Source organism: Coccinella septempunctata, chromosome 4 (genome assembly GCF_907165205.1).
Source record: "Coccinella septempunctata chromosome 4, icCocSept1.1, whole genome shotgun sequence".
In the NCBI taxonomy this organism is placed as follows: Eukaryota; Metazoa; Arthropoda; class Insecta; order Coleoptera; family Coccinellidae; genus Coccinella; species Coccinella septempunctata.
In genome coordinates this window covers 25,198,194-25,220,602 of record NC_058192.1, presented here as the reverse complement: position 1 = coordinate 25,220,602, position 22,409 = coordinate 25,198,194, and the positions used below count along the sequence as shown (strand labels likewise).

General features: G+C 34.1%; 1 protein-coding gene across 2 annotated transcripts in view; it reads right to left on the bottom strand.

Moving 5' to 3' along the window:
• LOC123311305 (protein Wnt-1) overlaps positions 1–17,302 on the bottom strand; it is a 45,112-nt gene extending 27,810 nt beyond the window's left edge. Inside the window, exon 1 of one of the 2 annotated variants that reach the window (XM_044895192.1) lies at positions 16,931–17,302. In XM_044895192.1, the coding sequence (XP_044751127.1) occupies positions 16,931–17,034 (104 nt within the window). In that variant the 5' untranslated portion in view covers positions 17,035–17,302. Of the gene's footprint in view, positions 1–9,096; positions 9,233–16,930 lie in introns of those variants that run through there. The other variant, XM_044895193.1, reaches the window with a different exon arrangement.
• Positions 17,303–22,409: the final 5,107 nt, after the last annotated feature.

The following is a 22,409-nucleotide window of genomic DNA, read 5'->3' as shown; positions in this document are numbered from 1 at the left end:
TGGGTCTGGCATTTTTTCTTTCTTTCGGGAGAATTTCAGTATCATATATTCATGAAGGTATATAGTGAATAAAAGTGCCATTTCAAATGTTGACTTATTGAGTTGCTCAGATTATGCAGTGACCAGAATATTTCCTTCAAAGTCCGATTCTTCCAGGAAATATACGGGATGTTCCTTAATTGGGGGTACAATCTAAAGAAAATAGTCCCATAAACATGGAATCGCAACCCTTTTTTTTTGAGATACATGCAGAGTGTTGAAGTTTGAATTTTTGGATTGGTATCAAAACAAGATGTGAAAACATTTTCATTTTTGGAAATACCAAGTTTAAGTTGATTTTCAAAACTAACGAAGAATTTATTCACCACAACTTACTAACTGAGAAATTTTTATGACAATTTGGATTTTTCTGTGCATTTCGTGAAAATCGTTCAAAATTGTTTTCTCAAAATTGGTAGCAGATACAACAACTTGAAAAACCCCTAACCTTAACAACCCGTATCTCGAAAACGAATCGTTTGCAGTTCCAGGTTCATAAGACATTTTTTCTTGAAATTTTAAGAAGTCTCGTCTCTTCGATTGAACATCCAATTCAGCAACACCCTGTGTAGTTAATTAACGTAAAGTGAAAGACAATAATAAAACAATTAGTTCAGCAAAATATCATGACCGTCAGGTGTCCCTTACTGAAATAAATTTTTTTATGCCGAGTTGAATGTTTTCTTGTTGAATGGCAATTTTATAAATGATTTTTTTAGTCTCTCGAACGCTGCATGTAAAATGTATAAATTGAAAGAAATAGCTCACAATTTAGTTCAATTTATTTTTGATGAGAACCCAAAAATCAAGAAATATCTCGGGATTTCAGCATTTTCCAGTGAATTCAAACTTCTGTGGTTTTTCAAATTCATCCTAGATTATGACATGAATTAATTTGTTTTCACTTTCATTTCAACATTGATGTTCAAGTACAAGAATCCTGAATGAATCGATAATAAATATTAATTTTTTTCATCATTTTTGGAGTTCCGCATGATGATAAATTATATTATCACGCTAAAAACATACTGTTCTTGCTCTAAAATAAATCAGAACATAATTATTATTCAACGAGCACGAAAAAAGTACCCCTTTGTGGGTTTCACAGAAAAAATAATAGAATAATGTTGAACTAGAACTTGTTTAAGCCAAGAAACAAATTCATGTCTGAAGTAACGGATTGTGTCAGTTTCTGACATGTTGTTTTTATTCCGAGCCCCATGTTGTGGTGGAGTCCCTCTAAAAACCGAAAAAAATGCAAAAATTCATAAAGATATGACAAGTGATCGCCAATAAAGACGTGTCCGGCATAAAAATGTCCTCGCTGGCATATAAAATGTATCGAAATATTTGATTCCTACAAGCGTTCGTACCATGGGATTTTCTCAACAACTTAATGTTACAAAAAATTGAACGTATGCGAATACGTTCGTATAGGAATATATTTATTCGTTCAGTATTTTAAGGATCTCGACAGGAGGTTTCGCTATAAATAATTAATAAATCGTGGCGACCCATGAGTAAAAGAAGTGGAAAGGAGTATAATATTGTGTTTACGAGTGTGTAAATTTTCATTGCACAGATTGGAACTTTTATGGCCAAACCATGTGAAGAGGCGACACAAACTCCCATTGGCGTAGTTGTGATGTGTGAGACGGAATAATTGCTTCGTAAAACAGTAAAACAGAGGATGCAACCAAATTTCTGTTAGGGAAATAAACTTTCGTAGTTCACCATGAAAAATATCAATTTCTCATTGGTGGACAATCATTTATCCGAAATAATAATGTGTATTAAAATTACGGAAAAGAAATGAGCTCCTTCAGCATGGAAAATACCCGATTCTTCACCTTGGATTCACAGTTATAAAAAATGAATTCCTCATTCTGCATCAATTTTGACCAGCCTTAATCACGTCATTGTCAATATTTATGCCAATATGCAAACAAAAACTGTGGGTTGAAACTTGATGGAGATCCATAATACAGAATTATTTCTCCCACTCTGAAGAAGCCTCAGAAATATCGAAACACATGAGCTGGTGAAGACTCATCTTTGTACCAATTAATTTATTATCTTTTGTTTTGAAAGATGAACGCATTGTCGATTAATTTTCTGTGGTTTCCATATTTTTGCACAGAAATCCATAAATTACTTGAATTTATTAGTCATTATAAAAGTCCTTATAACTCAAATTAATTCTTGAATATTTTTTTTCATTTAAACATATCTGCCTTCATTCACTTGCAAAAATTCCGAATTCAGAAGTGCGCTCTTATTATATACACAAACCAAACATTCTAAGTCATTTTCACAATCCGGTATCGCCCATTGAATCAAGATTTTCTGATCACCATAGTCTCATTATTAAGCGTGGTGATCACATTTGACAAGAAAAACAAACAACAGATATAGACTCAGATTGAAGAAACAATTTTCTGTAACAAAATTTTACATATTCGAATGCTTACGTGCTGGTTAACTTATAGGAAATGATTTCTAGATAATTTTAAATTCGATTTTGGAAAATTGCCATTTTAATAACAACGTTAGTTGTGGTTAAACACCAAAATTCGTTTCTTTCATCCTATCGATTAACCGTAGAGGCCATGTTTTATATTGGTGGCTGAAGTCACGGATTGTTGAATGGTTTTCGATTCAACTTTGATGTAATTTATATATTTATTTATTTTTTCATTTATTTATTTATTGCCATTTTACAATCTTAATTCTATAATGTTTTCTGAACAAAAAAAAGTGGTAATATTTCTTACTCCTTTTTGTATACGTATGTTGTAAAAGCACGATAAGGACACGTTTCGTATCTATTGGTGGTTAGATTAATGCGTTTTTGATTCAACGCTGATGTGATTTTTCTCACTTATTATTAGTATTTGTATTATAAGAAGTAATAATAGTAATAAAAGTAGTAATAAGCTCATTGCTATCAATATAAAATAGTACGAAGAGGAATCGTTTCTCAGTGGTGGCTACAAAAACTGATTATTGGATGGTTTCTTTTTCTTGTGTAATAATAACTTTGTAATGTTTCTTACTCCTGACTGTAGGAACGAGTTGAATCGCATACGTTGATTATTATAGGTGATATCAACGTGTGGTTGAATTTAGTTTTCGAAAAACGCCTCACGAAATTCCAAGAGTAAACTCTATTCAACGTCCCCTACCATAATAGAAGTTATAATCAACGAGTATCTATGAGTTTATTGGATAGATTTTTCCAGAAAAATCTAATGTTTCGAATACTTCGCAGGAAGAAATACTTACAAATAAATACAACAATAAGTTATCCATCTGTGAATAATTAATACGTTAACAAGATTTCATAGAAAAAAAAATGATATAGAAGAAATCGAGATTTTTCCTAACCATGAATGTAGGATAGGAGGAAACAAAAAGCTACATCAAACGAAGAATCTCTGTCTGTATTCTGTAACCTCATCATTATGATCTTAACGTGTGACCATAGACTTATAATACATGGACTCACTGTCACGTGACTTTTCAGTAGATCGAGGGGTTGTATGCATTAGAGAGAGAAGGGCTTATGCGTTTTGATCGAACAAGAAAGAGATGAACTGATTCCGTGTGGGCAATGTCAAAATCATATGATGGATATTAACGCAGACGTTGCCCACAAGGTGTTCATACGTTGAGTATTATTCACATTATATTTATTCTTGAATGAAACTCACATAATTTTTATATTTTCCATTTCGAAGGAATGTTAAGGAATTCCTGTTTGCCTTCTCAGAAGCTTGTTGAACATTTATTATGGAAAATTTTTACAATTTTCGCAGACTTTGCCCACAAGGTGATGATACGTTGATTATTATTCTCATTACATCTATTTTTGACTAAAACTCACATATTTTTTGACATAATTGATTTCGAAGGAATGCTATGGAATTTCTGTGTGTCTTCTCGGAAGCTTGTTTAAAATTTATTGAAGAAAATTTTCGCATAAACTTGTGTTCTATAACCTTTTGACAGCTTGCCCACAAACTCTCCATCTTATTCAACCAACCGACTTCTCTCTCACATGCGGAGTCCATGTTATTTATAAGTCTATGCGTGTGACGGTCAACACATAGATATAGTCGGCGCCAATGCGAATCTTACATCTTAATCGCAAAAACTAACAACTCACACAGTCGACGGTGTAAGAAATTGACGAACGACGGTCAGCCAAGTCACAGAAATGAACGGGTGGCGTATCAGCGGTACAGAGGAGCGTGAGAACAGCATCATCTAGCTGTTATCTATGGTCTTAGTCTTGGTCATACGTTAACCCCTTATCTTTGAGCAGCGGATTCCACGGCCGAAAGGTATGTCACAAGGACCGACAAAAAACACGCCACTACCGTGGACTAATATAGGATTCTTCACTTAATACCGGATCTGACGATGCTTCCATTTGTCTCAGTCCACCGCAGCCAGCACCCGGTGCCAGGGGCGGCATGCAAGAAATAGTCATGTGTAACAAAAGCTCACCCGAGTTAAGTCCAATTTTTCTGCAGTAGAAACTTTCATCTTGTTAATCAATAACCATATATATAATGGAGTTAAATTTTGTTTGTCTATGAGCAAACCACGAATCCTTCAAATTTAGAAACTACTATTCCCGAGTTCTACTTATTCTTTTAAGTGTTTGAGTGTACACAGGGTGAGTCTTTGACTCCTATAAATGTTTTAACAGTAGATTCTAGAGGTGAAAAGAAACACTTTTTTTTATCTACCATTTTTTCCGAATCGGCTCGGTTTCAAAGATACAGACTGTTGAAGAACCATAAAAAATGTTATTTGTAGTTCTATCTCATAAACGGTTTTATGGAATGAGATGAATTTCGGAATATGGTTTTCAATGTTTTCAATTTATTTCATGAATCTTTTCCGAGCACAAGATATCGCCCACGTCTTCAACTCTTGAAACTAAGTTGGACCCTATCTAATGAATATTCGATCATTTTGTAAACTTAAAGTATCTCTCATGTTTTCTGGTATAATGCACCGTTTTCGAGTAATTTGTTTACAAAAGTGGAAAATATCTGTGAAATTCGAAAACTTGGGTACTTTGGCTGAATACAACTCTGTTTGAACGATCTACGAATAGCTATATATTTTTATTGGAGTCGAATCGAAAAAAATGGTATAGGAAAAAAGTATTTCATTTGGCCTGAGAATCTACTGTTTAAATATTGTCAATTAGTCAAAGACTCACCCTGTATAGTGTTCCAGATTGAATGAATGGTTAAGCCTGTTTCTGTATTACATGGTTACAAATAAATTTGAAAGTACTGCTTCGTTAGTGTTGTTGGGAATAGTGAAAATCTAATATATAAAATTCTCGTGTCACAGTTTTCGTTGCCATACTCCTCCGAAACGGCTTGACCGATTTTGATGAAATTTGTTGTGCTTATCCGGTATCTATGAGAATCGGCCAACATCTATTTTTCATCCCCCTAAATGTTAGGGGTAGTCCACCCCTAAATTTTTATTTTATTTTTTAGACAAAATTTTAATTTCTATTTTTTTATGATACATACATAATACAACATACAAAAGGAAATTATTTATATGGCAAAACAACGTTTGCCGGGTCAGCTAGTAATGAAATATTTTTCATAGAGTGTACGATAGTATATGGATTTAATTTTATGATGTACTTCTGAACTGTGGTAAAATAGTGGGTGATTTCACAAAGGATGAAAGAATATGTAGAAATCGAGACTTTAAGTAGCCTCTGCATGAGAACACCGGAGGTACAAAATATTTTACTCTGCAAAATAGTCTCCGTTGGGGTAAATACACTTTGTGTTTTGAAACAAATTATTTACACATTGTATTATGTATTTACATTCACCATCGAAGTGACGACGTAGCCTAAGAGGTTTAAGCGCTTTTAACTCTTCCCAAAACTCTAGAACCTCTTCTTGAAATTGTAGTCAGAACGTCTACCTCCAAATTATTTCAATTTCAATTGTGATTGTTCTTCCGAATTTCTTTAAAATATCGTAAAACGAGATTTACCCGACTTCAAAGAAGTAGACACCATCATATTATCATAGACTCCTTGAAGCCCTCTCAGATAATGAAGTTCATTGGAACTCCATAGCTGGAGGCCAAGCTATAAAGCTGTAGGGGGCGCTGAGAACAGCTCTGATAGGGGACACAATAGACCTTCAGGTCGCAGTGACATGTAACCTCCTTCTAAAACTATAACTATTGATTTCTCATAAATGCTAAGAATATGTTATGTGTGTATTTGTTATTTTTCACATTAAGGTTATCCTTTTCCTAACTTTATGTTGTTCTCTTCCTTGGTAATTGCTGATTTTTCAAACTGTGAAAAATCAAGGCTATATAACAAATAACTTGGTCTGTCTTGGAACAAATTTTGAAAGAACCAATACTTTTTGGCATAGCATGTTTGGAAACTTATCTTGGTATTCTGAATGGGAATCTCTATTTCACTTCGAATATTTTATTTGAACTTTCCCAAGGAGTTCTACTCTGTATAAAAATCGTAATAAATATCCATAATGAAACAGCTTCGTTTTCTCATCAGAGACCATGAGCTATTTCTTCTTATACATTTCTATCACGTAGGTCTGATATCTTCCAGAATTTATTGAAGCATTCTTTCGACTTTACTGCCTCGCACCGAATTTTTGTCGACTTGGGATTCAGTTTTCTCGATCTTTATTACCAGAAGTTCACATTTTCGACTCCTCGGATGTCCCTTGTCTTATCTCAACTATAAAGTACCTTTAAGACTACCTGATTTGTAACCCGGAGACCGCTATCTATATTATCTGAATGGCTTAAGTAATAGGTTTTCATTCAGTTTTAACAAGACTGAATTGCGACCACGCTGTAGATAAAGTGGGATTATTGGAGTGGATGCGACCGCATTGCTTCGGGTCCATCCCGTCCTTTTCTCGGAAGGATCCACGTCCTTCAAGGAATTCCTCCAGTTCCTGCAGCTCCTGTTCGGCGCTCGATGAATGGTCATTCGAAATGACGACATTTCCAACATAATGTTGTTGACGCGAATGGAAACAACAGCACTATGGTTAAAATGTCAGCAATTCGAACTCAATTGGATTTTGTCCTCAGATTTTTTGATGCTACACCTCCAACAATTTTACCCCATAGAAAGATCTACAGCGCGTCAATTTGAACAGTGACCAGCCTTAATTTGTCAGCCCACATGCAGAATCAGAAAAATACGTAAAGAAGAAAATTTGGGTCGTAGGGAGACATTTAATACTGCTGGTCCCAAACCATTTGTGTCAACCCTGTGAGCGTGATGAAAGCAACTCATGTAGTTATTTATACAACAAATGAGTTAAATGAATGTGTATTCATGAGAAGAAAGTTTAACACACGAGTCCAAAGATTATTTCTTCACGAGAATAAACATTTATTTGCTTTGAGGTATTCGATTTCTTTTTCAAAGATTCCATACCTACCCTTGAACTTTTTTGTTAGTACCTACCTCCGAAAAATAGAAAAAAATAAAGCAAAATAATTACGATACCAAGAGTTGCAACGAATCATGAAAATTATATAAAATTTTTTACTACAAAAGATTTTCAAAATGTTGTCCGTTATTTTCAGACAAAATATAACCTATTTTTAAATTCCGCCCTAAAGTTGTTGAAAATTCCAACTTAAATTTCTGGGCATGTTGTGCGTATACTCTTACTTTCAATTCTTCTACATCTCGGGGTTGTGTTTTATATGCAACAGCCTTCAAATGTTCCCAAAATAAAAAACCTGAAGGCATCAAGTCTGGGGAGTGTGGCAATTTAATTGGCCCTCTTCTACCAATCCATTTCTCTTGAAAGAGATCAATTGGCCGTAGCCTCACTTGATGAAAGTAGGTAATGAGGTGGGGTTCCTCCTAGTTGGAAGTGAATGAGGCCTTATTATAAAGGGATAAAGATGGAAATATATGTTTGAAATTATTGAGGCAACGGCTCACCGATAATTTGCAATACTAAGAATTTTTTCAATATTTTCATATTTCATTTCAACTTGCAACTGTAATTACTCTGCAACAGAACTGTCATCACGCTCACAAGGTTAGTTATACAATATGCTGAACTATTGATATAAAAATGATTCAAAAACGAAACAGAACATAAACATAAGGCTGGACAATGAATGGTTTAGTACCAAGTTCATCGGATTAAATGCATCAGGTCACTTTTGAGAGAATCATAATTGTTGCATCAGTTGTATCGTACAATTTAGGGTAAAAAAAAATGTTGAAAATCGAGGCAGTTTCTCGAACGTGCTTATGTTAGAAATGCTGATAGAGTGCTATGATGTTTCCCCATTTCATCCCATTTTTACGACGATTGTTGGAATGTTCGAACAAGAAGATTGTGATGCCCATTGTGAAAAAATTCTTGAATAATTTGGACGAATTTTATTGCTGAGATTTTGAAGTATTATTCTCTTTTTTACACTTGTGTCTCAAGTCTTTTCAGTCAGTTGCTATCGAAATGAGCCATTCCATAAAATCCTGTAAGTTACGAAAAAATAGTGAGAACAATTTGGCATACCTAAGTTTTTCAATTCTTTTTTCAACTTTGTTATTTTGTATAAGCGATTTTTGGTGAAACGCTGCATTTCGACCAGTTCTACCTTCTGTTGAAAAAAAAACCTCATCTTCAAATACACCTAGTATAATTAGTGTTTCTGAGCGTAAGGCCTTGAATAACTCCATCCCTTGAATTAATTTTTCACCACACAAATTTCTATTTTGCTAGGTGGTTCTTAGCTAGGAATCTGTGCCCTATTGACTGCCAAATGGCTTTGTTATTTTGTGTTATTTCGATTCTCATTTTATTTGTCGTATAAACTCACCCTAAATGGAATGGTTAAGGGATGAACATTCTGGATCCCATAATTCAGCTTCTACCTTACAATTTTTGAATAGACTTTAGTGTCCTCTGAAATTTACTGGTTGTTGATGGAAGAAAGGGTAGTCATTTCAGAATTCAGTTGGTAGATACATATCTATACCTGTAATGGCAAGAATCCGAAAATAAGTAGGCTAGTTTAGTGTCCCCTCGAAGTAAATAGACCATGACATTCTCTCGAGGGAATTTCTTGATTATCATTAGAGCCTACATAGCTGCGCTCCACACTCCACACAAACGAGGGTTCTGGAATCCCAACACCGCGACAAAAAAAAACGATCCTTCACATATAGGATGTTGCGAGTTCTCAAAGCAGTACGAGAAACCGACAATCCAAACACCTGTACGCACATATCTCGTATAATAACTCTGTATTAATTTCCGTCATGCAGCCTACTTGATGTTCATCGTCGGCAATTAATACCGCATTAACAGTCTAAGATGGCAGCACGGCGTAAATTGCGCCCGTCTCTTCTGTTGTAACGAACGTTGATGTATCGACACAGAGGAAACGCCAAAACGCAAAAAACGCACAAAAGAAACCAGTCGACGGTAACTTGATGTGACGACTTGTCCAGGTATTGGAAACTGAAGATTAGTCGAGAATGATGACGACGGGATGAGTCTGGTGTGAATTCTCGGGCTTGCAGAAGTGAAAGTTTCGTTTTATGGCGGGGTAGAGATGAGTAACGATCTATGGTCTTGTTGCGGAACCGCAAAACTCTCCATTTTCCTTCAGCGATGATTGACAGGTTTCGCGCTTGGTCGCCCGTTGAAGTCTCCGGAGTTTTCGACTAAATATGCCAAGATTGCTGTGCTAACAACAAATAAAAAGTAAAAAAGGGCAACAAATGTGTATTTCCCATCCTAAAATCCCGTATGTGGATGGCATATCCTTGAGAACGACACAGAATGATGGAAATTTGAAATTATCATCTTAAATGTCAGTAGGTTTAGAAACATATGACAAAAACTAGGAAGGCTTTGAGATTTTTTTCAAAGATTGACTACGAAGGTTTATCACCAAAACCGAATTTATTGTTGATATTATCGGTAATATATTGATGGAAGAAATATATTGGAAGAGCTCAATCAATTTTTTTCAGTAGGTAGTTACATTTAAGTCAAACACCTTCATACAGAGGCTACAGAGCGAGTCTTCGACTCCTACAAATATTTTTATAGTAGATTCTTTTTTTCTATTACCATTTTTTCTGATTCGGCCCTGTTGGAAAAACAAAATTACCTTTAGAATAACTAGCTAAATCTGTGACACTACATATCTGTGGTTCTTTTAAACAGAACTGTATTCAGTTAAAGTAACCAATTCTTCAAATTTTAACCTACTTTTTAATTTTTGAACATCAAATTACTACAAAACGTTCAAATGTTCATTAGATAGCGTCCAGCTCAGTTTCAAGAGTTGTGTTCTTTGAATTTTTCATTTCGATAAAACCGTTTGTGAGGGAGAACTAAAAATAACATTTTTTTTGGTTTTTCTACAGCGTGTACCTTTAACTTTAAGATTCGGAAAAAGTGGTAAAGGATAAAAATGTTATTTCTTTTGACCTCAATAATCTACTGTTGAAATATTTGTATGAGTCATAGACTCACCCTGTAGAATGAGAAACAAAAATACAAAAACACTATATTATGTTTATCTCCAATGTAACATGAGTTGTCTGAATATTTCAACAAAGGAATTTAAATCGCAAAAATTGTTGAGAAATTCTTTTCCCTCAATGAGTTCCAATTTGAACGAAAGGAATTCCATATATATTTTTCGATATCTAACGAAGTTCTAAGTGAGCTTGATTCCCAATAGTTCTCAGTAATATCAATAATTCCACATAATTTCATTTGCTAAAATGTTGTTAAAGAAAGTCCTGTGGAACTTGGAGCTGTATTTTGACTATTTTTTAAGCCTGGCATAAAAAAATTTTTGAGCAAATTGTACAGTGTATCAGACTTGACAAAAATATTGGATAGAAAAGTTCGAGTCCTCGGAAAAATAATCCTGAACTAGTATCATAAATGGTAATGCATGTTCTTGGGTTATCCATATATTTGTCCCTACATAACTTCCGAAGCAGAAGTTCTTCTGATAAAGATTTCACTGTACCTAGTTGTGAATAACTAATTCAAAAAGGTGAAATTCGCAAACAAGTCGTTAATGAAACAGTTCTTCCAAAATTTTATGGCGACAATGAGTAAATTATGATAGGAAAGGAGAAATTTTCTGATGAAATTTTATAGATCTTCAGAAGCACACTATTAGTAAGTCAGCGTTGCTATATTTCGATCGAAATATTATTATGAATTGAATTCATTGAATCGTATGTTTCATTTTGACTTTGACTTAATAAGCAAAAGATTTTGTCCCTTATTTTTAGCATTTATTCCTGATGAAAAATGTCCTTTATAGCATATTTTTCAACAAATAGTTTGCGAGACATTTCTCGTTGTAAATTTTAAATTCTTCGATGTGGAAATGGATGAGGATGCGTTTTTTTTCCCAATAATGTTTACAATAGTATGTACCAATTTTATAAAAATATTTCGCTGCGACATAGTTTCAAGTTCTAATCATTATGATCTTTTTTTTTAAGTAAAACGTCAAATTGAACAGTGAGTTAATATACAATATACCATTTTGACCAAAATAAAACTCTGCACGTGTGTAGAAGCCCAATTCATCACATAATGGATCATACGGAGAAAAATAATTGAGCCTTAGTTTGCATACAGTAATAATCTGTCTTTACAGAACGAATGGTTCTCTGTAGCTTCTACCCGAGTAGACTGTATATGGCCACCGACATAAATTGTCCGGTAATTATTCATTCTGCCATATTCCGATTTTATCTGAACCACTATTTATTCACAATTATAGTGACATCCAGTGGTACAATTTCTACATAAGATGCCTGTGGATTCTTAACGCAGCATTCATTATATGGATCTTCCTACGTGTACGAATTTGAATATGAATTAGGTTATTTGAAATTGTAATTAGACTATTAAGGGATGGATTCATTTTGGAATATCTACACGATTAAGCTCCACTCGAAAATTTTTTGAATCTTCGATTTCACTAACGCAACAAGGATTTGAGCGAATATCTACTCATTTATTCAACTTTTCGGTGGTGTACTAATTTCTTTCATAATTAATAGTAGGCATCATACAGAAAATCTAGCAGATGAATTTGGATTTCATATACGATCTTTGAAACACTTCATATACTCGTTAAAAAATTGACCTAATTATTTTAGTCAAAGTTCGTAAAAAACTACGGTTGCATTTATTGACTTCCTTCGAATACGGTGTTGTTCTACATGTTAAGAAGCATGGTTCATACGATATCATCTTCTAATTATTTTATTATATTGACGGATGAGAAATTTTAAAAGTAAATGTAGCAGGCGATGCTTCACAATTGATTTTCTGTGAATTATAATTTATAAATACTGAAATGAGTTCTCAATATAACCATTTTTCGAGGATAATTAAAGATCAACTCTCTGAAAAATGATAATGCCGTCATCCCTAAGGGCAGTAGAAACATCAGCAGGTCTGATCATTTCAATTCAACCTATTGGGCTTTAAGAAGTGAGTAAATAGAGCAGTAGAAAATTAGGTACTTGATTCAGCGTCCCATTTTATGCTACAACATGTGAACCTTGCAGCAAGTATACTTCAGAAAATCCATGGATTTGAAATATGAACTCCTTGGAAATATTTTGACTACCTATTTGACACTACAACAGTTATTTATTTTTCAACGGACCACTGTGTATTGGACTCCAATAATTTGAATAAATCAGATATTACATCACATAATAACAATTTGGAATGAATAATCAACGTACGATTTATGGAGTTTGTGAATATTTTTCACAACTTGTAACTACCTATACAGGATGAGTCTTTGACAAATATTTTAACACCAGATTCTTGAGGTCAAAAGAAACATTTTTTTTCTATACCCATTTTTCCGATTCAGCCCTGATAAAAAGATATACCATTTTAAGTTTTCATATTGAGCTGTGCAACGCCTGGAAAAACAAAATTACCTTCAGAAAAACTAGCATAATCTGTGACACCACATTTATGGATCTTTTTAAGTGTTATTCAGCGAAAGTACCCGATTCTTCAAATTTCAAAGCTACTTTTCAATCTTTTAACATCAAATTACTAGAAAACGGTGCATTATACGAGAAAATATGAGGAATACTTTTTTATACAAAAAATTTATACAAAACGTTCAAATAGTCATTAGATAGCGTCCACGAGTTGGGTTCTTTGAATTTTTGGTACAGTACCCAATGGTCATAATGAGAAAACGGGAAGACGTGGGTGATATCTTGTATTCGAGAAAGATTCATTAAATAAATTAAAAACTATATTCCGAAATTCATATCATTCGACAAAACCGTTTGTGAGATAAGTAGAACTGAATATAACATTTTTTATGGTTTTTCAAGAGCCTACATCTTTTGAATAGGGCCGATTCTGAAAAATGGTTGAGGAAAAAAGTGTGTCTTTTGACCTCAAGAATCTACTGTTGAAATATCTATACGGGTCATGGTCAAGGAACTATAGAACTCCGACATGCTCTTTCCTCTTGTGGACATGGCAATCTTTGCCATACAGTTTTTTGCCATTGCAGTGTTATATTTTCGTATTTTCTGTCAGAAAGTGAAATAATCTCCCCTAACCCATAAAATGCCGTTCCAAGATTCCAATGCGTGTCATACGCGCGAAAAAACTAATTTATGTTCATATTAGGAAATGGATTCGTTGTTACTTCGAAACAAATGAATAAATGAAAACAGATCGACCAGGAACCACCACTCGACTACGCTGAGAGGACAACGAAACGGTCCTATACATAAATTACATCAATTTCGACCGCAAAAACAAGGGCCACTCGTTCCGAATGCTCCGGGAACGGAGAAAAAGAGACGGGTATAAGTCCGGACGGATTGATGGATGGACGTCGTGGCGATCAGAACACGATCCGGAGTGAGTCCCTTAAATCTCCTCTGTCACTTCGCCAACATGTCACCACGGCAATTGCGATTCTATTTTCGTGAAATTTGCAGGTCGCGGCCTACGTGATCCGGGTACCAATTGGGTCAGGTCTTGCATGGGGAACTTTTGAATTAGTCGACGCAGGATGATGTAGCGTTGATGGGTTTCATGGAAGCGGACCGGGGTGTGTGGATAGGTGAGGAGAATTCCTTCCGAATTCGACCTGGGATGACTCATTTGGGTTTATCTTGGGGAGTTAACTCATAAACGTGATTTCCGGTCCCTAATTTCAATCACTTCCTTGGAATATACAGTCCCTGGCCATATTATTAGACGCATTGATTCGATGCAAAATCTCAATATTGAATTATTAAATTGAATGTATATGTTACATATACTTAATCTGTAAATGGTTTTCACATATAATATATCATATTCAATAAAAAATATTGATTTATTGATGATTAAACATGAAATTCTAATATTTTGCTGAGCCACCCTGTGTAGCTATGAGAGCTTCATACTATTAATGCAGAATTGTTCGGTTTGCAGCATTCGAGGATAATGATTTCATATGTGGATTATCGAAATAACGTCCGAACCTGCAGAATCCAAGACGTCCACTGGATATACTGGATATACATAGTACTGATTCATACTTAAGTACTAATACTACAACATCAAAAATAAATGCCAAATAGAACAATTTAATGAGAGTCGTAGATAAAACTGACATTCAGTGGAAATGAAATTCAAATATTCTGCTTTTTCCTCGGACAATACCAGTAAATATAAAAAAAATTCTCAGTGCGTCTAATAAACTGGCCAGGGACTGTATATCATAGTTTTCTAATGATATGTCAGTTTGTGAATCTAGTAACCACATCGTGGATTTTTCTTTAGGAATAAAACTTATCATCTAGCTAGAATATAAACTCATTTTCACCCATTATTTTCTGGATTGAATCATGTTGGTGAAACAAATTGCAAAACTATTGGAAATTATAAGCAACAATGTATAGCGGTTATGAACACTCCCAAAACATGTCCAAAAAAATTCTTTTTATTTGAAAGGTATTGTTTCTCCCGTGTTTCACACTAGAGAATAAATAATGTGATCTTCCAGGAAGTTTTTATTGAGGAAAAAGTATTATAAGATTCTGGGAGCTTTCAGTAAGTTTTTAGATATCTTGATTTTTCAATTAATGTTTTCGAAATATACGCTGTGTTCTGAATACTCTGAGATTTCTGAGGTATATACCTCATAAGGTCTTATTAACGTTAGGATCAATCAGGTATACAGGGTGAGTCTTCGACTCGTACAAATATTTTAACAGTAGATTCTTGAGGTCAAAAGAAACACTTTTTTCTGATTCGGCCCTGATAAAAAGATATAGCCATTTTGAATTTTCAAAATGAGCTGTGCCACCCCTGGAAAATCAAAATTATCTTCAGAATAACTTGCTGAATCTGTGACACTAAACATCTGTAAATCTTTTAAACAGAGTTTTATTCAGACAAAATAACCAATTTTTCAAATTTCATAGATACTTTTTCATTTATGAACATCAAATTACTCGAAAATGGCGCATTATCTATATGAGAAAATATGAGGAATACTTTTATTTTTTAAAACGTTCAAATATTCATTAGTTAGCGTCCAACTTAGTTTCAAAGAGTTGGGTTCTTTGAATTTTTGGTATTTTTATGGTACGTAATGGTCATAATGAGAAAACAGGAAAACTTGGGTGATATCTTGTGTTCGAAAATGATTCATCGAGTAAATGAAAAACAACATTCCGAAATTCATTTCATTCGATAAAACCGTTTGTGAGATAGAACTGAAAATAATTTTTTTTTCATGGTTTTTGAACAGCCTGTATATTTTAAACTGAGCCTACGCGGAAAAAATGGCAAAGGAAAAAAGTGTTTCTTTCGACCTCAAGAATAACATGTTCAAATATTTATACGAGTCAAAGACTCCCCCTGTATATATTCGAATTTCGAAATCCGAAGTTGGTAATTCGATTTAATATTTATAAGTTATCAGTCTACCTCCCATTGAGAAACCGAACTTCAATGATTAATGATTATGTAGCTTTTGAATTCGATATGAGGCTAGAATTTCTGATGGCTCAATTAATTAATCAAAATGGCATAGTAGCACTTCTTTGGAAGAATATTTCAAACTTATTTTCCAATTTCAATTTTACTTTTTATATCCAAAGGTGGTTGAAAAACGTGAATACCTATAATATTTAGGGATAGATATATCATCCTCCCCTTATAAGTTTTATAGTTTAATAGAATTACCTGCTATATTCATAAACGTTTGATGGTATATAGATCATTAACAGCATATGATTCCTTTCGTTCGTGTTATATTGATTGTCAGGTATAATTTTTTACTTTATCCTCATTCGTTTGAGGTAGTGAAAACATTATGCTATTATGAATACGAGTATTAATATCAATAAGAATAGCAATTTAGATAACTCGAATCATTTCAATTGTGGGGATAACCAATTTATTAGATCCTTCGTACTTATTAAATGATATATGAGGGCACTGACATTTTTACCACCGAAGAAATGTTAAGGAAACTATTTGTCAGGTACCAAATTGTAGTATTTCACTTTTTCCTTCACTGCATTAGCAAATTATTTAGCGAAATGTTATTTCAATTCACTCCAAAAAATATGAGTGTTTAATAAAAATCTTGGATGGTTACCTACAATGTTAGGATTTTAAAAGTGATTTTGAGTGAGCTCGAACTTTTGATATTAGCGTAAAAAGTCCTCCGAGTAACAGGGTTGAAATATTTTCCGAATCAACGAAACCCCATCAATGAAAAAATTTTCTTCTCAATTTCCACCAAGTTGAAATAAAATCCGACGTACCACCACATAGATCCTTTTCCCCGGTTCTTGTTCCTCCCTCCAGCCACCTCTCCTAGGGTGAAAGCACACCCGCAAATGAACATAAACACGTAAACCACTTTCATATTTTTAAAATGTGTCCACCCGCGCACTAACTGCACGTCCACTTCACTTCAAAAGCAAAAAATAAACAATATCACCTCAATATGAGTGAGTATTTACTTTACCGGGGTACATTGGAGGGGTGGCTTACGAAGACACCCGATCATTTCCGAATAGAGGCGGAGCATGAGCACAGAACTGACCACCCACAGATGAGGTCTTTGTTGCACTGAGATGAGGTGAAGCTGTTCGGTGGTAGCACGTGTGGTCCAGATGCACGTGGATGCTGGGCCCGCCCCGTTTCCAGAGATCGACCAATCGGAGGAGCGTGACCGCCTTACTCCGGTTTGAGTTATTTAAATCAACGCCATTGAACAATAAGTTCCCTAACTCACCGAGAGAATGTATCGCCTATTTCCTGCAAAAGTTTTCAGTGCTCCCTTTTTTTTGGTTCTGGATTCCGTTGGTTGTGCATTCTTTCGAGCCCGTTTGAACAGTGCCGTGCGGACGCATTCCTGAAAATTGTTAGTCGGGGTATTCAAGCTTTCCGTGGAAAGTAAGTGGAGGGGGTTCCGACGAACGGAGCAGATAAAAGGTGGAACATCCTTTTGTGATTTGAATCAATTTGGGATCCTACCACGATACAAGACAAGCAATGAAATCGTGACTTGTGTTGGCATCTTTATTTCGTTTTCGATTATAAACGTTTTATTTTTAAATACCTATAACTCTTTGGAATTTTTGAATTTGATGCGTACAGATAAATCTAATATGAATAGGTACATATTCCTATTTTTTTCTTTCGCTAATCAGTTAAAAAGTTTGGCAAAAATAGATATAACAAATTCTATTAAAATCTGATTTTCCTCTAAATATAAAAAATACCATGAAAATTGAAAATTCGTGATTAAAAGATGTAGCCATTTTAAATTTTCATAATTAGCTGTGCCACCCCTGGAAAAACAAAAAATTACCTTCAGAATAACCATCTGTGGCACTACACATTTGTGAATCTTTTAAAAAGAATTGCATTCGGTGGAAGAAATCAATTTTTCGAATTTCACAGGCACATTACAAATTACTCGAAAACGGCGCATTATACGAGAAAATATGAAGAATAATTTTATTTCACAAAAAGTTCGAATATTCATTAGATAGTTTCGAGAGTTGGGTTCTTTGCATTTTTGGTACATATTTTTATGGTACATAATGAATGATCATAGTGAAAAAATTGATAAACGTGGGTGATACCTTTTATTCGAAAAAGATTAATTTCATTAGATAAATCGGTTTGTGGGATGAGTAAAACTATGAATTTTATTAAGGTTTTTCAATAGCCTGTATCTTTTAAATCGAGCTGATTGAGAAAAAATGGTAAAGGAAAGCACGGCCATTCGTATCATAACCTCTCTGCAGAAAAAGACATATAGATACATCATTATCGCTATTTATGAAAGAATGAATTTCCTTTTTAACGTAGTTGACAATTCTTGGATCTTTTTGTGGATCGAAATCTTGGTGATCAACAGAAACATTTAGATATCCAACTTGGAATTTCCTATTCTTCTCCTATAGTACCTACTTGCTCCATGCATGTGCTATACATTTTTGAGGAGAAACTCCGTTATGAATACTTTTTGTAAATCATAAGTGAATTATGAAGACGCTGAATTTTCATAATGCAACATTATAATGAAGTAAATCACAAATATATAACCACATCTCTCGAAATTACTTAGCCTTATTCCCAACTTTTATCAGTTTTGTCCAACTAACGATACACAAAGATTTGTTCACTTTTGCGTTTGGTAAAAGTCTAAAATCACGGATTTTTTCTCATTTCCGATCTGGCTCTCGGGTCGAGCCTATTATTGGCCAGTCACGCTCTGGTTTATTCGTCTTTCGTCTGACATTTTTCGAGGCCTTCAAGATGTAGCGGTTCGCTCGGCGATAACGATTTTCAAACACTCTAAATCAGCTGATCTTTCTTACCTCTCCCACTCGCTGCACACGAAATTATTATCTACATACTTGGTGTTTTAATTTCCGAATCAGATTGGTCTGAAAACTTTTTACTGCTGTGAATTACATATTCTATTTACCAATTTACCTATTTCTATTAAAAATTTGAAACATAGCAACCATATTCCAAGAATTTGGTATTTTGTTCTAGGAGAACATCGAAACATTACAACCCTTTTTTCACTCAAATGAAAAAGTAAACAGATCACACCTGAAGTGCTACGAAATGAATCAAATTACTACCTGAAAGCGATCAGTTTAAACACCTCATCAATCAAATAAATGAATTTTCAAAAAAAAAACAATACTTCGCTCAAAAACTCATCGACTCAATCTATTTCATCCATTATTTCCGACGAGTTTTTTTACACCGAAACGAGCTCCGACAGGAACTGTTCAGCATATTCATAAATTTGCGAGAGCTTCAAAATGATATCATTGTAATCATTCTTTTGTTGTTTAAGATCATAGAAGTGAACTAAAAACCGAATTAAGTACGTGATTTTCACTTACAAAAGTTATTTGACATGTGTTTCGGTATTACAGAGTAGCATCTTCAGGTGGATGGAGTTAAACTAGATGACTGATATGCTACTGTGATAGCTAAAAACGTGTCGTGGCTGAAAAATTCTTGTTGGCTTGCTAGTGAAACTCACGTTATTAAGTTTTTAGTTCAATCATGGAATTTGATCAAGTATCGACCAGATCAGTTCAATGATTCTTGAAGTGATTGCCGACCCACTCAGGGAGATGATCACAAATCCACCAAATTCAAACCAAAAGATGTTTTCAAATAAAGTATGTCCTTTCTCATCGTTTTCTGAAAAATCTCATAATTACAGAAAACTTCGGCTACACTGTTTTATGTTAGCCATACACTACAGTATATGTTCATTTTTATCTGAAGCAGATATTTCTATGGTTCTTTCACTTTCAGCTATTTAATTGATGTTGTCCATACTTGATGCAAATACAAAATTAGACTAGATACTGAATGATTTTCACTAGGCAATGAGTAATTCAACCATCAAACAGGTTTTGATATCATAAAAGCATCTTTCTTGAAAATTTCTGCACGCCTGTAAAGAAGATACAAAGACCTTGCCGAAAAAATACCACATAACCCACCTTCCCTATTCAAAAAGTTTAGAGGGTTGATGGGGATGGCACAAGGTGCAACAAAAATCCTTCCAAAATGCATAAAAATTTGATAAAAGTAAAACAAAAATTGACCTGTTTCAGGATTTTGTTGCCAAATATTTTTCTTCTGAGAAAATGACTATGTTCCATAATTTTTACGCGCACTGTATAGGTACTTTTGTTTGAAGTTGCTGTTTTATGTTTATTTTCTTCTTTTGAGCTATTCAGTTCATTTGGTAATTACTGTGGATTATATCGGAACAACGTAGGTAGATACCTGATTTTACCTTAAAAAAAATGAGTAGGAAAAATCTTCAAGTGCCAATGATCCTACCAAAGAAATTTCATCACTCTATACCTCGACAGTAAGGATGTTCACGACATATAATATATGTACATTCAAATAAAGCTTTTTTCTCGAAATGGGTCTGAGAATCACCCACTCGAATAATAGCATATTCACCCTGTATAATCGGAGAAGAAATTACATAATATAAGGTTTTTTTGTTTTGCTGAAAAACGATCCATAACTATAAATATCCTATGTGAATAAATCACAATGGAAGATTTGGAGCCTCCATTTCGATAGTGAAAAAAATTGAGGAATAAAAAAATTCTGAATTTCTAGGTGACTTTTAACATATTTTTCTCCTTTTCTCTTTCATTATTGAAGGGAAAAAGTCTTACAATGAACTTGAAGAAACTAAATTGTAGCTCCAAGTGTCAAATTACCAATATTTTCTTCAAAAGAATTTTTTCAAAGAATTGTTTGTCGGGAAATTCAGTTTCAATTTCAGAAAATTTAATTGAATTTGTATAGGTGAAGAGATCCCGAAATTAGTACAGGAATGGTTTGAAATCATTAGAAATTTTGAAGAAAAATTTCCTTAAGTCAATGAAGAAAATTCAGAAAAAAAATTTGAAAAAAACTTTTTCTCAATTTCGAAAAATTTTTCAAGCGCTTCTCATGATGAAAATAAGAAATTAAAATGAAAAATATTAAATTTGTTGCATTTTTTTTATTATCAACAGCATTCAAGGAGAAAAATCGTAATATTCCAATTAATACCTACCAATTAATGGCAAAAACTGCTGGATCGATCGAATTGCTATTTCTAGGGGTTTGTGCGTATAGAGTGTGAAAGGGGTAAGCAACATGAGTGATTCCTTCGATACTACCAGTAGCACTCTTTTCCTCTTTCAAATTCATACGAAAATTAAAAAAGAATGTGTAACCTGGTCCAACAAAGAGCTTAAAATAAATTTTTCAATTCCAATAGGAAAAACCTAAAAAATTTTTTTCTGTTGTATATACAAAATTTCTCGAAAACCGAATTTTGATTCAAAAACTAGAGTCTTTGAGCTACAATGAAATTTGCTACATGCCTTTTTTCTTCAAGTGCCTAAAAAATTTGTAATTTTGGTCATATAATTTTTAAATCTAGGTACGTTCTTGAATTGATATTCAATTAAAATTTTTATCTTCAGGAAATTGTGTTCTATCGAAGCTTAACTTTCAGCTTTTCACATAATACGATACCCGCCCGACCTGCCAGAGCACACTACGCTCCTGGTAACCCTTAAGCCGCGTCTGAATGGGTTAAAAAGTCCAGGTAATGATTGCCTTCTGTGAATGCTTCTGACGCATTCGTCTGGAGATTTGTGTGAGAGAGTTATACGCGTCTCGGAAAAAATCACATGTCCAATGATTAATTTTGGGAATGATCCCCGTAATGCATCGGACCGCTAGGAATGAATCCGAAGCATTTAAATCTCTGTCGAAATCGTCTCGCGAATTTGGGTCGGAATGTTGTACACTCTCGGCGGAAAAATAAATTTCTTCGGTAAAAAAGGCCGAGCGTCAAGTGATTTCTTCAAGATCAGTTGGTATGGTTTGTTAATTTTTTGCACTTTCCATGCATTTAAAATCAGAATACATACTAGAAAATTCGGGTTCACAAAACGAACTGTGACGAAAAGAATTGAAATATCTACAGGGTGTCTCAAATCTAGTGAATCAAACTTCACATCACGGTAGAGTAGACCTAGTACTATCGAATGACACCAACATTAGTTCAGTGAAAATGTACCGTTTCCAAAATAATTAGAATTTTATGAAAATACTTAAATTTGCCGATTTTCGAACTATTTCTTTCAATTACAGGGCCAATTCGTGATTAGGGATAGCGTTTTTCAGCCACATTGTATCTAGGTTATTGTATTATCACCCCTAATC